At 40.2% G+C, this 17117-nt stretch overlaps 2 protein-coding genes across 2 annotated transcripts in view; one reads left to right on the forward strand and one right to left on the reverse strand.

Annotated features, from left to right (window-relative positions):
• The window catches only part of adra1a.S (adrenoceptor alpha 1A S homeolog), a 61045-nt gene extending 52707 nt beyond the window's left edge, over nt 1–8338 (forward strand). The window contains exon 3 of the mRNA XM_018255209.2: nt 7226–8338. Coding sequence (XP_018110698.1) covers nt 7226–7740 — 515 coding nt within the window. The 3' untranslated portion in view covers nt 7741–8338. The remainder of the gene's footprint in view (nt 1–7225) is intronic.
• Nucleotides 8339–8510: 172 nt separating this feature from the next.
• Nucleotides 8511–17117, reverse strand: part of LOC108712299 (fumarylacetoacetase) — a 42242-nt gene continuing 33635 nt past the window's right edge. The window contains exons 9-10 of the mRNA XM_018254547.2: nt 10013–10104; nt 8511–8579 (exon numbers count right to left, since the gene is read on the reverse strand). Of these exons, the coding sequence (XP_018110036.1) occupies nt 8511–8579; nt 10013–10104 (161 nt within the window). The remainder of the gene's footprint in view (nt 8580–10012; nt 10105–17117) is intronic.

The following is a 17117-nucleotide window of genomic DNA, read 5'->3' on the forward strand; positions in this document are numbered from 1 at the left end:
TTTTTTTAACCTGCCTAACTGCCAGTTGATCCAGAGGAAGGCAAAAAAACCCCATCTGAAGCCTCCAATTTGCCTCAGAGGGGGAAAAAATTCCTTCCTGACTCCAAAATGGCAATGGGACTAGTCCCTGGATCAACTTGTACTATGAGCTATCTCCCATAACCCTGTATTCCCTCACTTGCTAAAAAGCCATCCAACCCCTTCTTAAAGCTATCTAATGTATCAGCCTGTACAACTGATTCAGGGAGAGAATTCCGCATCTTCACAGCTCTCACTGTAAAAAAACCCTTCCGAATATTTAGGCGGAACCTCCTTTCTTCTAATCGGAATGGGTGACCTTGTGTCAGCTGGAAAGACCTACTAGTAAATAAAGCATTAGAGAGATTATTATATGATCCCCCTATATATTTATACATAGCTATTATATCACCCCTTATCACTTTCTTAATTAAAACAATAGGCAAAATGTATGTTCAGCACAAGCCTTATTCATTGAGTTCAGTTTGAAATGGGGTGTACACTGTCCCTTTAACTAGTCGTACCCTGAACAAACCATATGGCATATTGGTTGCTAATGGCAACTGTACTTGTGCAGTGTAGCTCTTATTTTAATAAATGAACAATAACCAGTGTTGGACTGGCCCTCTGGGATACCAGGAAAATTCCCGGTGTGCCCAGGTGTCAGTGGGCCTCATGCTGCTAAACATTTGGCCTATTTCATGGTTCTTTCCTATTTCTTAATGGGAAAAAATGCATTATAATGGAATATAATAGTAGGTAGATATAAAAGACTAGGAGAATAAAGAGGTTGAGTGGGGAGAGTTGGAATAATAGTTTGGGAAGTGGGCAAACAGTCTAAGGTTTTCTGGTGGGCCCCTGGCATCCCATCCCCTGGCATCCCAGAGATTATCTAGTATAGGTAAATCTAAATCAACTGGACTTGCTGAGTAATCATTAAAGACGTTTCGCTACTCATCCGAGCAGCTTCTTCAGTTCAATTGACTGGTGTGGGAAATTCTCGGCATATAAACTGTTCCACTAATCCAATCACAATGGCACATTGTAACTCTTCATAGAGGTGACATTTGAAGAAATTCACAGAGGTGTTGATTCTGTGTAGTTACTGTGATAGGATTATCCAATGTGTCATGCAACTCCTAGATACAGGTGTTACTTGTGAAAGTTGCATAAATGGATACGTGAATTGTTCTGAATCCGCCGGGGTACAGATGTTAGAACAGCATTGTATGTAGCAGACAGGTGGTGTCGAAGGCCCCCGCCTCTGTTCAGGGATGGTTTCTCCACCTTGACATGAATCGCCTCTTTCACGCCTCGTTCAAACCAGCGGCCTTCTTTATCCAAGATTTGGACCTTGCTATCTTCAAAGGAGTGTCCCTTGTCTTTTAGGTGTAGGAAGACAGCCGAGTCTTGCCCTGTAGAGTTCTCCCTCCTATGCTGAGCCATTAGTTTGGTGAGCAGTTGTTTTGTCTCGAACTCTACACGGCAAGACTATGCCGAGGACTTCCACACCAGTCAGTTGAACTGAAGAAGCTGCTCGGATGAGTAGTGAAACGTCTTCAATGATTATTCAGCAAGTCCAGTTGGTTTTAGATTTACCTATACTAGATATACCATGACCTGGATGAATGGAAATCTACATAGTCATATTTTACAGAGATCGTTATATGTGCATGCGCTGTTTAATCTCTGTAACTATATATATATATATGGGATGACTTTGACGTAGTTGGCCAGCTTAAATATATTGCAATATATGGACAAACAATCCCTGTTTTGTTTAAAGGGTAAGGCATTTTTCAGTAGCAGTATGCACAAAATGTCTCTGTCTTAAATATATTGATAATGGGTTGAGTGCAGAGGAATCTTGTATTTGTCTATATGTATTTTGTGGTCACACCCTCATTGCACCCCCGCCTAATGATTTTAAAAACTAGTGGTGAGCACAACTTTCCCTTGTTTGTTATAGTTCTACAAGAGCAGTGACCAGCTCTATGTTGTAGCTCCCACCCCCTCCAACTATAGTCAGGTGATCCCACTGGTGTCTAATAAAAGGGCAGCCAAGTTTGGGAGTTTTACTTTGAAAGCAGCTAGTAAGTTGCAGGTAAAACGTATTCGTCCCTTTTATAAAATGTATAATGAAACCATAGAATTCTTAATGAATCAAATGAAAATTGAGCATAGGACTGGCCAGATATGGGATGACTTTGACGTAGTTGGCCAGCTTAAATATATTGCAATATATGGACAAACAATCCCTGTTTTGTTTAAAGGGTAAGGCATTTTTCAGTAGCAGTATGCACAAAATGTCTCTGTCTTAAATATATTGATAATGGGTTGAGTGCAGAGGAATCTTGTATTTGTCTATATATATATATATATATTATTCCAATTCTTGTTCCCTCTGTCTGTCGCTTATACAAATAGCGTTATGTAAATAAAAATATTCATATACATGACTGAGAACCAGCTTTAATCCCTTTCCTGTGATTTTTCTTTCCATATTTGAGCACCTGAAAAACCAGAGGCACAGGCCCTGTAGCCCAAACCCTCTGAAAGCTAAACACACGTGGACCAAACTTCCTTATTGTATCATATCGCTTTCCTTTCCATCTTCTTTATGTTAATCCAGTTCCTTTTCCCTAAACAGCAACTGGAACGCTTTCCCTTTCTGTTCAATCACACGCTTCATTTTTGTGCCATATTTATAGCCAAGTCATTCAGTTTTACTATGTAGAACTATTTCTGGCTCATCCCAAGATAAATGCTAAAAGTTCACCTGAACTATACATAAACCACTATGACATTATACAGACATAGATTGCTCTGTATGTATCCTTCACTGAAAAATCTGTGTTTTTATGGATGTTGCCTGATATTTCATAAGAAACCTGTAGAATTTATGTTCCATTCACAGGAGAGAATCAAAATGGGAAGAAACAGAAGGAAAACAATAGCACAAAGTGTAAAATATTAACAGCGCAGAAATATTAGCCAGTGGGTATTCAGCTTATTTATGTAAGAATGTTTAAGTCATGATGATTTAGCAGTGGAATTGCCTGACCCTTCCTATTCATCAGCGGGTCTGATTCAGCAGCAGATCACAGTCAGTGGGGCTCGTTTATAAACTGTGCACATCGCAGAATGATTCGCACGAGACAAGATTGGTTCATTTAATATTCAAACACAATTATGAGTTGTCATTAGCACTGTGATTGTCCTGAAGAGCCTCTTCAATATGGCATAATCACAAATTGTGAATGTTTATGGTTAAATTGTGAATTCATATTCGCAAAAATGGCCACACTTATAAAACACATTTGCGAATACTAGTGCACAATGCACAAAAAATTCCTTCACAGATTGCACAGCAGTACAATATTTCCAAGTGTTTAGGGGAGAACATGCGGAAAATAACCGTATGTTTATAAATATGCACACACTTTATAAATGACCCCTGGTATGTTAGTGCCTTTTATTTGCTTATATGAGAACTTGCCAGGCATCAGTAAGGGAAAAGGGCAGAACATCCCTACTGCATCGGCCTCGACTTTCGGCCAGATCTCGATCGGTGAAGCCCGTCGGGGGGCCCCATACACGGGCCAATAAGCTGCCGACACGGTCTGTCCCTTACAATATCACTGTGCGAGTAAAAGATGATTAAGGCTTGCTTTGGGGTAGGAAGTTTAAAAAACATTTTGTGTTGTCGGAAATCAAATTTAAAAACAATGTCCTGGAACTTGCTGAAGATGCCTCCCCTTTGCGGACACCCGTGATTGGGGCATTATGTTTTCAACTAAAAACCCAGAACAGAAATGGTTGTCATTTAAAATGATATTAAATCATTACTGCTCTCAATGTATTACCTTAAGACAGAAGCTGCATTTAAAGGGCATGTAAAGGCAAAACAATAAAATCCCATTTTTACTTTCTTTAATGAAAAAGAAACCTATCTCCAATATACTTTAATTAAAAAATGTGTACCGTTTTTAAAAGAAACCTGACTGTATGCAGTGAAATTCTCCCTTCATTTACTGCTGTGGATAGGAATTGTCAGACGGTCCCTAACTGCTGAGCAGGGAAACAATCATATTTATGAACAGCAGGGGGAGCCCCCACCTTACTTACCAGCCATGCAGAACTCAAGCAGCTTTGTTTATGATGATCCCTAAGCAGCCCAGTACACACTGAGCATGTGCACAGTCTTAGTCTTGCAAAGATGTTTAAAAAAGTTACAAGATGGTGACCCCCTGTAGCCAACTTTGAAAGCATAAATTATTTGTTTGATAAGGCTTGTGGTGCAGTAAGTTCATGTTTACATTTAGTATTCAAAATACAGCATTTCTAGCCTTATTCTATTTTAGACTATACATGCTCTTTAATGTATATAAACACTATAATAAAGGTTGTAAAACCACAATCTGGAAGGCAAAGATAGGAAATGAGGAGTGCATTGCGGCAGAGGCTAAGACTAACCCCGAAAAGTTTTTTAAATATATTAATAGTAAAAAGATGTGGATTGAGAGTGTTGCCCCTTTAAATAATGGTAGCAATATGGTTGTAACAGAAATGGCAAATGTGCTAAATCAGATTTTTTCTTCAGCGTATACAATATTGGAGTCAGAGCTCCCAGGCTCACTTCATAGCTGCACTGTTGGCTCAGCACAATCCAGTTTTATGCAAAAAACTGAAATCAAGTGTTGTATCTGTTCCAATAAGATTGATTCTGTGGTCTTTGATGATTTGAATGTCAGCTTGTATTGTGGATTCATTTGCAGTTTTGATTTTGGCTGATAGATTTGCTGTTCAAATATTTCCTCTTTTTAATCTCCTATCAGAGAAACTGTCTGTTTAAAGTATAGCTAAATTCTCAGATCGAGAAAGTTGGAGAAAAACCTGATGAAAAGTAATTTCTTCTTATGTAGATAGCATAACTTCCATAACAATCTATGCATCTTTAATGGGAATCTTTTTATCTCAGTGAGTCAGTTTATACATCTCACCCCAACTGTTTAACCTCTTATTAACAAATCTAAGAAAACAAACACCCAGTCTGAGCTAAAAGGATTATGTATCCCCTGGGGAGTACTTAGTACAAAGCATTAGGAGATAATCAAAACACACTGGCCTCATTTATTAAGTAGAAAGACAACTACTTAAATCTTTTCTCCAAAGACATCAACATATATAAACTTCATCTGTCTCATCAGCAGGTTAAACACAATAACAAGAACATGAATCCTCAGCAAAACTCTCACAACTCTGTTCAATATGAATTCTAGGGGTGGGGCATGATGATACACACCCCTTAACAGATTCACAAGAAAATGTTTCAGCCCCCTCCATCAGTTTCCCAGACGTTAGAATGATGTGATGATTTGATTTGTATTTGTATACTAAAACTTCTCACCAGTAATGACAGTAGTATGATTTATCATGTTTATTCTAATGAAGTAGCTGTTTTTCCATTCAAGCCCCTACTCCTTGGTGGTCCAGTATTCAGTCAGGGCCCCTTTGGCTCATAATAAGGTGATATATAGGAAAACATTGGTGAATCAACCAAGAATATTGAGGGAGCGAGTACATGTTCACCCCAAATCTCATCTTAACTTTGCTTCAAGCTGGGCTTAAATATAAACTGCCCTTCAAAAAAAAGCCCCTGCCCTACCAGTGACTATTCCTTAATTTGCAAATAACCATTTGCCTAAATTGACCAAGATCTGTGTACATTTTAAAACACATGTGAAAATATCACCTTGTAAAGGATATGTGAATCTTGAAAAAATGAATTTGATTGCTCAGGGTGCTTTTCTAAGCACTTTTGTAATTTGCATTAATTAAAGGAGAAGGAAAGTTTAGAACTAAGTAAGCTTCATCAGAAAGGTCTATATAAATATACCAGTAAACTCTCAAAGTAATGCTGCTCTGAGTCCTCTGTAAAAAGAAACACAGCATTTCTTTCCTTCTATTGTGTACACATGGTCTTCTGTATCAGACTTCCTGTTTTCAGCATAAACCTCCAGGGCTAGGGCTTGAGCATGCTCAATTTGCTCCTCTCTCCCTCTCCCCTCCCTTTTTTCCCCTCCCTCCTCCACTCACTGCTGTAATCTGAGCCCAGAGCTATGAGTGAGCAGGGAGAGACTCAGACAGGAAGTGATGACACACCAAGTGAACATGGCAGCTGCTATCCTTAACAAACAGAGAGCTTCTAGAGCTGTTTACTCAGGTATGGTAAAGCATTCTGCAGAATAAATATAGTGTTATAGATTGCACTATCATGGCTAATCTATTGGCAATAAACTGGTTCGGAACTTTCCTTCTCCTTTAAGCTGTTTATTAACCGCTCATATAATGAATTTTGTAACAACAGCACCACCTACTGGTCAGTTCCTCAGACTCTATGTTTAGAGAGTTAGGAAAGATATAATCTCAGAAGGAAACAGACAACTGTTATGGTGTTGTCCTGATCAGAAAAGAGATTGCTCTAATCTCTTTCATGAGCAGAGCAAATGAGAACAGTTCTCTGTTTTCCTTCTGAACATCTTTCTGAGACCGGACAGAAGAACTGACCAGCGGGTGGAGCTGTTGTAAACAAAATTTTATATTTAGTTTGGCTGATTTTGGCCATGCTGCCTGACCATATGGAAATGGATGTCCGGTTATTGGCCAATTTCAGCACCCTATCGTACAGTGCTATTGGAACAAAGCTGTGCATTACCTTATTGGAGAAATAATACAAGTTTTAAGGAAGATAAGTTTATAGCAGGTACGTGAGAGATGTAATTTTCACTTCAGAAGGGCCAGGGGCAATGGCCTGCCAAGTATCAGTGATAGTGTAGCACATTGATGCTTCATCCTCTGATGGCTTATCCGGCAATCTCCTTTGCGTTTCCTTGGAATTTAAATACAGTGAAGCCGAAAAACCTTGTAACAGAAAAAAGTTTGTGCTACGTCTACTGACTCTTAAGACTGAAAACATAAAATCAGGGTATGTAAAATCGAGGTTTTACTGTATATGACTTAAGCACAAAGTAATATGAATAGGAGGGTGGGTCACAATGTTATACGTAGCAAAGAATCTCCAGCAATTTTTTAAAGGCTGAGGGTTTGTGTATAAATTCAATGCTAAATGATTCAGCAGCTACAATCTGATGTATTATACTGTGTTTAGTGATGCTTTGCCTTTCCTTTTTTTATTTTTTTACAGGATCCATTTATCCCGCAGCCAACTCCTCGGATACTATTTTCAAGATTACGTTTTGGCTGGGTTATTTTAACAGCTGCATCAACCCAATGATCTATCCTTGCTCCAGCCCAGAGTTCCGGAAGGCCTTCCAAAACATCCTCCACGCTCGCTGCTCGCACAGGAGGCAGGCTGCAAGCAAGTACTCCTCTGGTTTCCTCCTGAACAGCCCGGGGCACCGGAGTTCCGAGGAAAACAAAAATGTGGTGAGAATTCCAGTGGGTGCGGGGGAGATGTTTTACAGGATCTCCAAGTCTGATGAGGGTTGTGAATGGAAATATTTCACCCCCCTGTCCAGCCCGGCCACGTCGTATGGTGCTCCAAGAGATTTTGGTAACTGTTGCTCGGCCAAAGTGAGCAGTAAGTCTTTTCTGAGAACCTGCTGTTGTGTTGGCACTCAACAGACTCGCTCATGCCATGACGTGCCCACCATCAAGATACATACCATTTCTGTGAGCGAGAACGGTGAAGCCGTTTGAACAAGGAAACGTATTAAGACATGGGATTATCCTAGGGCATTTCTAATACTTGTATTTGTGGAGTATACACTTCATGGGACATACACAGGAGACCGATCCGTTCCAGCCTGAGCTGGTTACATTCCATTTTGTCTTTTTTGAACCTCAACTTCCCCATGTGTAAGTGGTTCAGAATAACACCTTTATGTGTGACCAGCACTGACAATTTTAACTATGCTGCTATCATTCCACCTGACTGCACCATAACTTACCTTCAAGGACCGAATGGTGCTACATGCATGGGAAATGCAGTGTCTTTAAGGCATCCAGATGCCAACCAACAAAAGTTCATTTGGTGACTATAGTGTGCCCAGTTTTGTATTCACATAGCATCACTTCATCAGTGTTCAGTCCAGGTGGCGAACACCTGCGGGGTGATTTGCATGCCGGCAAAACCACCAACCTTTAAAAATCCAGTGTTTAACACAGGTCTGTGCGTCTTTCTACATTAAAACAGAGAGGATCTGGCTAATTCTGGTTGAAGTCTTTTATTCACTTATGCACTTTACAACCACCATATTGGCTTTATTATTGCGCCAATGTGACCGATATGACTATGTATGTGCTGTATGATATGCCAAACATCAAATGTGCATACCGAGTCATTTAAAATATTAGTTCCCCTTAATTTAGTATGATGTAGACAGCAATGTTCTAATGCAAGTTGCAGTTGGTCTTCATTTTGTATTATTATATATTAATGATTTGTTTTTGTGTAGCTCTTGGAGTTTCTAGGTATTATTACCCAGGCCTCCAGCATGCAGTTTAGAAGTCAGGATGGCAGACGGATAGTAGAGGGCCTGAAAACAAATATAAGCAATATTAAAAAAATGATCTATAAAATGGTTTGGTGGCCAGCATCAATGAAACCCAACAACAAACAATTTGAAGCTGAAGGCTAGAAAGATGAAGAACAGGAAGGCTAATGATCCAAAAAACAAAGGAAAAAAAATGAAGAGCAACTGCAATGAATAGGTCTGTCTATAACGTACTAAAAGTATTTTTAAAGGTGAACTTGACCTTCAATGATAACATCAAAATGTCCAATTTATTTTGAATATTTATTTTTGGTAAGCTATTTTTCTCAGTGTTCAATTTTAATCATGTGATTTAACCATAAGGTCCTGTAAAAATGCATTATTGGTATTTGAATTATTTTTAAGCATTTAAGGGTCACTCAGCCCTGATTTCTTTTTTTAGCTTTCCCTTTTTTCATTGTCTTATGGAAAGATGGCTGCATAATATATATTTGCATTATTTCCCTACTAGGTGTTATTGTAGTTTGCAGGTTAATGGGATAATGTAATATAAGATGCTCAATTTTGCCCAAGTGGAGTAACTTTCAAGGACCAATCAGCTAGTAGGATTGCCACGTGGTCAGTATTTTACAAGTCTGGCTGGTAAAAATGGTGCCAAAATAATTAACAGGAAAAAAAGAAAAAAATATAGTATAATACAATATAGTACGGTATTATTTTCTAGAAAAGTTGGCAACCTTATCAGCTGGTAGCATTTCCTAGTTAAGTTGGTATGGGTTTCTGCACCTGGGCATAGTTGCCATACAGCTACTCATCACCCATACGGTACAACTACACGGACGATTTCCCTGCGATTGTGCCGGATCCGACGCTCTGCCCTCTGCATTCGACAGTCCTGTCGCGTCGGACAAATGTTGCAACACCATCCGACGTTCCTGTTGCTTACCTTGTTTTCCGTTGCATCTGACTTGACGCCTGCTTTTTGGCGCACAGAGTCGGATCCGGCATAATCAAGGGGAAATCGTCCGTGTAGTTGTACCCATATTCTTACTGTTGTGCTGTTTCTCCCTTACAAGGCGCCAGAGGGAGGGGAGGCTAAGAGGGTGTGGTCAGTGAATATGAAACAAAGATGGATCCACGCATAGCTGCTGCCGAATCAAGAATAACTCCTAAGTTTTCTCAGTGCCAGTACAGAGCGAAATGCCACAAACTATGCCAGCATTGGCATTCAGCACATACCTGCAGGAAATAAGTATATGGCAAGCCTTTTAAATGTGTAAGAAAGTTACCATTATAACTGTGTCTGTATACATGGCAGTTAGTATATAGCTGTATATTTAAAGTTGCAAGTAGGACTGGCACCATTGCAAGTTTGATGATAATGCGATGATGCAGAGTGGATGATCAGTTACATCAAGGGAGTGGCTTGTGACATCAGGCGTGCCCATTAGAAAGATCTGTTGTGTGGGTTTTACCTGGTCAGACAATACGCAGCCGTCCAGTCCAAAATCGAACAGGTGGAAACCGTAGATGCCAATTGTCTGTGCAATTACTTCTATTTTATGAGCTACAAAACAACAAGGGCAGTAAAACTTGACTCATTGAAGTCATTTTTTTATGTAAACTGCAGAGCAAACAAAAGTAAAAACAAAATGCAATGTTTCACATTAGATAACACAGTGAGTGTCCTCTGCCTGCAGATGGAAAATTCAGCAACCTGCAGTAAAATTGCACTCCATAGTGTCCTTCATTTTTGTTACTGGAAATAAAACATAACAAAACAGATTGAGCTTCCAAACACACGGTTGTTTGTTTGATTTAAAAGAACACTGACAATTATGGGTTTAGCGGGTACGTACAGCGTGTATAGTGATCGACTCTGCTCAGGAGTTAATCTGCAGGCCGGTACCTTGGATGTAGATTTATAGGCGATTTTTCTTAACTCTATCATTAGCTAATGCGGGTCTCATGCTTCTTCTGCCTGCCTTTGCGCGTTATTGTGGGTTCCAGTATACAGTATAATGATTCCTATTGCCTCTGTAATGTTTAACACTGAAAGGGCTGTTATTGTCTGTCTTTGGACTTTCTGGCAAAAGTCAGCTTAAATCAGTTCTTTTTTCTTTCACCTTCACAAAGGCAGTCATTTCTGCTGATAGAATGAGGCTTTTCATCCGAGGCGTTTGCACATGTAAAGGAGCTTTTGACCAAAGGCTGATAAACCTAAACCTTAGAAATCTGTGAAGACTCTGTCTTCCTAAAGTGAAAATATGACAGTTTTGTGATGGAAATAAGCAAAACAGCTATTTGTTATTTGAGGTCATATATCGTATTTCCATTTTTTTCAGTGATTGTGTAATGTCTTAACTGATGAAACAAGCTCCATACCATTACACATGATGTTTCCAGTCATATAACTGAATAAGGGTTATGGCACATGGGGCATTTTTATTGCCACTATCCTCCACCAGAGGTCAAAATTTGCAGCCATCGCAACACTTCACCAGGCAAAAATTCGCTCAAACAACGCTAATTTACTGAAATGCAAAGTTTTGTCCTGGGCATCGGACACTGGCAAATTTTCGCTAGTGTTACTTCGGCAACGCGAGCAAATAAAAACGAAGAAGCGCTAGCATTCAAGTCTGCGTAGAGGATTTCGCTCAGGCTAATTTGCATAGGGCAGAAAATTTAAGCTTGAATGCAGGTCTGTATGTTACATGTTGCAGCTTATACATTACATTTACACTGTTAATAACACAAGTCCAGGGAACCTCAATAAAGCCAATACAGTTGTTTTAATGCCCTACACATGAGCCCACTTTAAAATAATGTTCCGTACGTTAGAAAATGTATGGGGGAAACCAGGTACACGAAAAAAATAATTATGCCCTTTGCAGCCTATCACCCTGAAAAACTGAAAAGTTGCCTGTGTTTTTTGGACTTAGAAGATTTTCCACTCAAAAATTATTATGTAAGTAACTGAAGATTGACGATGTTCTATGCACTCCAATGCACTTCGCCTGGTCTGAGCTGGCGAAGGCAAGTCTGGCGAAAGAGGTAACGTTCAGTAAAATCCGCATCTTAGTGAATTTGCGGAGTAACGTCCATTCGCCAGAGTGAAAAGTCGCCTGTCATTAGAGTGAGAATCAGCACTAGCGTCTATCTCCTTCACTAGCGAATTGTCGCCTGCACCGTTAGTAAATCGGCAAAGTGCCCAAAAGTGGTAACACTGGCGAATTGTCGCCAGCGTTAGTCACTTCGCCCTTTACAGTAAATTTACCCCTATGTGCCTCAGACAGGGTGCTTTACTGTATATTCTACTATATTTGGAGTAGTGACTGGCAGATGGGTATTTGGACCTCTGTTGTTCTTCAGTGAAGTGCAGCAATGGTCAAAACTTCCTGTGTGTCATTACCCAAAACCAGTGATGTCCCGTCCCCCCCCTCATTTTCTTGCCTTCCTATGTCCTCCCTCTCTGGAGTCCCCACTCACAGGTAGGTGAACAGCTGGGGAGGGATTCTCTAGAACTATAGAGGAAGTGGTCCCTGCTTTCTGGGTCCCCCTGTTCCCTGGATTTTCCCCAACCGTCGGGTCTGCTTTCTCTATAATTACATCACTGCCCAAAACCATAGGGGCCTAATGGCTCTAAATCTAAAGTACACAGTTGACCAGACAACCTGAATTTGCAGGATTGGAGTCAGAAAAAATGGTCCATTGGAAATCACACACACAGTTGCACAAATACTGTATTTAACTTGGTTCATTCAAAGCTTCCTTTCCAACTCCCAGACTTCCATTACCAGCAGCAGCAACAGCTAAGACATCACTAGTTTTCTTTCTAAAATAAACAACTGATATACTGCATATATATCTACTGTATAAAGATATATATCTTCATAAAAATATAATTCGGAGGAACATCCAAATATGTCAACTAAACCCATTTTATGAGGATGGTAATAATTCTTATTCCTTATCGTTCAAATCATGACCATTTTTCAGCTCCTCTTTGCTGAAAAATGGTCTGGCCTGGGTGATACTCAATTTTCAAACATTTTATTGAAGTTTTACAATAATAAGACATGTACGTTTAAGTGATGGATATAACACGCAGTATCGTATAACCAGTGACATAAATGACACGACATTTGATACGTTTTCAAATTATGAGAATAACAAAAAGAAGATTGAAAAGAAACCTCAGAAACAATTAACATCAGTTTGTGCCATCAGTATACCCAGTGGATGTGAAGGAATAAAAATAGACATAATTAAATAAAGATTAACCATTGTTTCCAGACTAATGCGTTAAATTAGATATGGAGGAACTTAGCCATCTGATCTTTATTTTTGGAATCAAACTCTTCAAAATAGTGACCAAGTATTTTTGAAAGATTCACTGAATTTACCTTCATTTAAATTTACATTGACAGCTTAGTTGATTCAGATATGAAATTATATCTGTTACCAAAGGAGAATCCTTCTTTAATCAATGGTAAAAAAAAAAAAAAAGCTTTTTTTTAGCGGCAGCCATAAATAAATTCAGCAAAGGTTTTATACTTCGGGGGGTAATATCTAATAAAGAGCTTGAGTAAGACATATTGAGTAAGACATATAGGGGGGGATACTCTAAACAGCTCTGCACACCATGCTTAGCCACTTTTCTACTTTCCACTGTCTAGGACTAGTAGAATATATACTTCTGTCTGATTTTCACTATACTTCACATGTGCAAGATACACTGCAGGTGTGCACAGTCCTGGATAGCCAAAATGACCATATGGAAGCGGCTACAATACTCTGGGCCAGTGCATTTTTCAACAAAGAGGAGCACAGCCCAGGAAAAGAATTCAAGGGGTGTCTGATAAATAGGCACCCCCTTCCCCCGTTGATTTTATTTCCCTTATTCTTTAAGGAAAGTTCTTGCTTTATGAAAACAACAAGCAAGAAACAAGCTGGAAATGACTTTGCCAACACCCAGTCTTCTACTGCTCCCAGTGGATTTGGCTGCAACCCTTCCCCAGCCAGTACCCTTGTGAGCATGGTTAAGCCTAGAGCATCTTGCTACTTGCTGTACATACTGTACCTGAGAAGATAGTCACTAAGCAAAGAGTTCCACATGTTCACAGCATTTAAAATAAAGGGGGAAAAATGTTTAAAACTCTTCCTAGAGGGTTGATGCCTAAACATGCCCATATAGTTCTATATCAAAATTCATCAATATCTGATCAATATCAACAGCTGTTGCTATTTTTCCTTGACTGATCTCCTATAAGTAATTCAGTTGCTAAAGGAAACATTTAGCATAACTAAAAACTCCTCCTTGTAGGCAGTAATATATGAAATATTTGTGCTAGTTTCACTTTTGGCTAAAAATGATCATTAACGTTAAAAGGGGTCCCTTTATTGGAGCTTCCTATAGATCTACTAGGGTCCCTGTCAATGTTTCAAATGCGTACCCAAAGCACAGCAGGAGAAGGACAGCCAATCACAAGCAAAGAGAGGCTTCAGTTCCCTATCAGGTCAGCCTATATTCTGGTTCCTGTTCTACAGTGCGGTGTTCTGAGTGCCACCAGCTCCTGTGCACAGCCTGGAAAAGGAAGCAACAGGAAGCAGAACAGATGGGTGGGACTAGTAGGGTTTTCGCAGAAATTCTCAAAAAAAATCAGCCCAAAAATCACAAGAATTTTCAGTACATTTCTTCTATATTTAAAAAAGTATAATGCACTGCCACATTTGTGTTTTTACACAATATGTCTCCTTTAAATAACTACCCTGAGGTCATGTCCTTAGTTTGCCCTGTTTCTTGTGTTGCACACTGTAGAGCTCGTGCTAGGGATGCATTGTCCTAGAAAGTGACCTTAGTAATGGTGACAAGAGAGGAAAGTGCACAAGGACAAGTGTAGGTGGAAATGAATATGTTCATGTAAACATATAGTTACAGTCTATAGTGGAACACACATCACATTTCTGCACAGCAGACCTGCCTCCCATAGCAGCTTCAGTTTGATCAGTGTTTGCTCCTAGGCTGCTTTAAGTTCCAAAATAGGTCAAATTCCAGCCCATGTCCTTCTCCCACACCACAGAATTAGGCTCAGTGTGCTGGGTGAAGTAATAAGAAAAATGAAGCCGCGCAGGGTTTTATTTGCGTCACAGAGACTATTTTACGAAACAAAGCCAAATTGAATGGCCACTATCCTTTCTGTGCATACCAGAGGAGGTGTAGTGTTGAATAAACTGGAGAGTCATCTGTATGATCTGCAGATAAACTCACAGACTTGATCAGGGCCAGATTTACATTGCGGGCGCCCCTAGGCCCGCTGCAGTTGGTCACCCCATCCCCTCCCCTTTATTTGCACAATTTTTCATCATCGGGACCGGAGCAATGGGGATTGTTGCACAGGGAATTGTATCTTCTTCTTATATCCCCAGTGTTTCTGAACCAGTGTTGGTGTGGTTGGGCAGCATGCCGCCCCCTAAAATTCTGCTGCCCTAGGCCCGGGCTTGGTGGCCTTTCCACAAATCTGGGCCTGGACTTGATTCACTGTCACAATACAGCTTCATACCAGTCCTTAATGATTCCCAATTACACAGATGAATAGCAACTGAGAACTGAGAAATGTCTTACTTATTACACCTAGCACACCTCAAAGGGGATTTGCCTGTATCCTTGACTGGTAGGTGCTGTAAAGTCAGTAAACCCTCCATTCCTCCTCGGTGGAGCCTTAACTGCTCAGCTAGCTGGCCTACTCCTATCTCTCACCAGAGGTTAGCTCAATGCAAGCTGCCCTAACGCTAGCTGTCCTATCTTAAATGATGTTGGATAACAAGACTCTCTGTTCCATCATAACTGTGCACCAAATGAGCTGCCCAGGGAAGTCAGTGGAAGCCATGTTTGACCACATAATCTCTTTCAGGCTCTGCTGCAGGGATTTGCTGACCAGGAGCATAAATACTGAAAGCCTGGAGCAGGTCAGTCAGTGTGATTTCTCTAGTTCAGTAACCACCATTGCCAGGCCTATAGTTCCTGGAGCTCAAAGTAAGCCTCAATTCCACCCCACCCCCCCACACACACACACCCAATCATTTTTTTGGTACCCCACTCAGTGCAGTATCCACAGAACTACCTACTTAGGGCAGGTTGAATCTAGGGAATGCACAGTGCCCCCTCATCATTGCACCCTAGGAACATTCTTCTGTATACCCCTACTTCCAGCCCTGGTAACCACCATCAGGGTCGAGCAGGGACAGCAGGACACTAGAGGAAAATCCAGTGGGCCCCACTGATCCAGATCCACCTCCCCCGCTGGCAACTGTGGGCACTGGCACTCCCACGTAATCATGTTCGCAAGAGGTAAGCAAGATTCACAGTTTGGCGGGTAAGTGTGGCAATCACAACTGGGATGGGGATGGGGGGCCCCCCCAGGCGGCAGCCCCAGTGGGTCCCAGACACCCCAGTCTGACATCTTTCCATAATTTGGATCTTCATACGTTAAGTCTTCTAAAAAATACTTTAAACATTAAATAAACCCAATAGGCTAGTTTTGCCTCCAATAAGGATTAATTATATTTTAGTTGGGATCAAGTACAAGCTACTGTTTTATTGTTATAGAGAAAAAGGAAATTGTTTTTAAAAATTTGGATTATTTGGATATGGAGAGACGGCCTTTCCATAATTCAGAGCTTTCTGGATAACGGATGTCCAGATAACCGATCCCATACCTGCACTGGGCTATTTGGCACCCAAGTAACCCATGGCAGCCAATTAAATTTTTGCTTTCACTTTTTTTACCTGTAACTGGCTGGAAAAAAAAGCTAATCACTATTTGGTTGCTAAGGGTTGCTGCCCAGGTGATAAATGAAGCAGTACATGATGCCAGCATATAGCATTTATTTAAGCTGTCCTGCTAGCACTGAAGCTGTTCTATAATGGAATACAGCACAGAGCACTTGGTCTTTAGGGGAAATCTGCTATAGACTATCTGGGAAATTCTCACCAGTCATTGACTCCTTCACATTAACTGTATGCAGTGCATAAAAAAACATAAACTGGTCATAAATTAGAGATCGGAATAAGTGAAACTTGAAATAAGCACAACAGTTATTCATTAGAAACGACAGGCCATTAAATTCAGCTGCTGATGGGATTTGGAGCAAGTGCTTCATAGCTTTTTGCTGTGTGTGCCATAGAAAACACAATGTAGATACAATTCCCATTAGTGGAACAAACCAGGTATCCAGTAATCATAGCAAGTGAATAAATGGCTTAAGGGCTGTTACAAGCAATGGCACAAAATCAATGGCAGTTATAATATGTAGTAACATGGGCAGAATTTGATCGGCCAAGTCAGCCATAGGCACCATTTGAGGTAACTATTGGCTTGCTTCATTTTAAATCAATTTGACTGGGCAAAGATTTGTAAAAGACTTGTAAATCCGAAATGTTTTATTTTTTTCTTTTTGCCAAGGTTCACTTACAGTTTATGCCCGTTTACATTTCCATATAACACCAGTATACCCTTCACAATCTAGACATGCTCAGATTTAAAGAGTCAGGTGAACACAGGCATTTAGGCATTACAA

This window comes from Xenopus laevis, chromosome 3S (assembly GCF_017654675.1).
Source record: "Xenopus laevis strain J_2021 chromosome 3S, Xenopus_laevis_v10.1, whole genome shotgun sequence".
NCBI lineage: Eukaryota > Metazoa > Chordata > Amphibia > Anura > Pipidae > Xenopus > Xenopus laevis.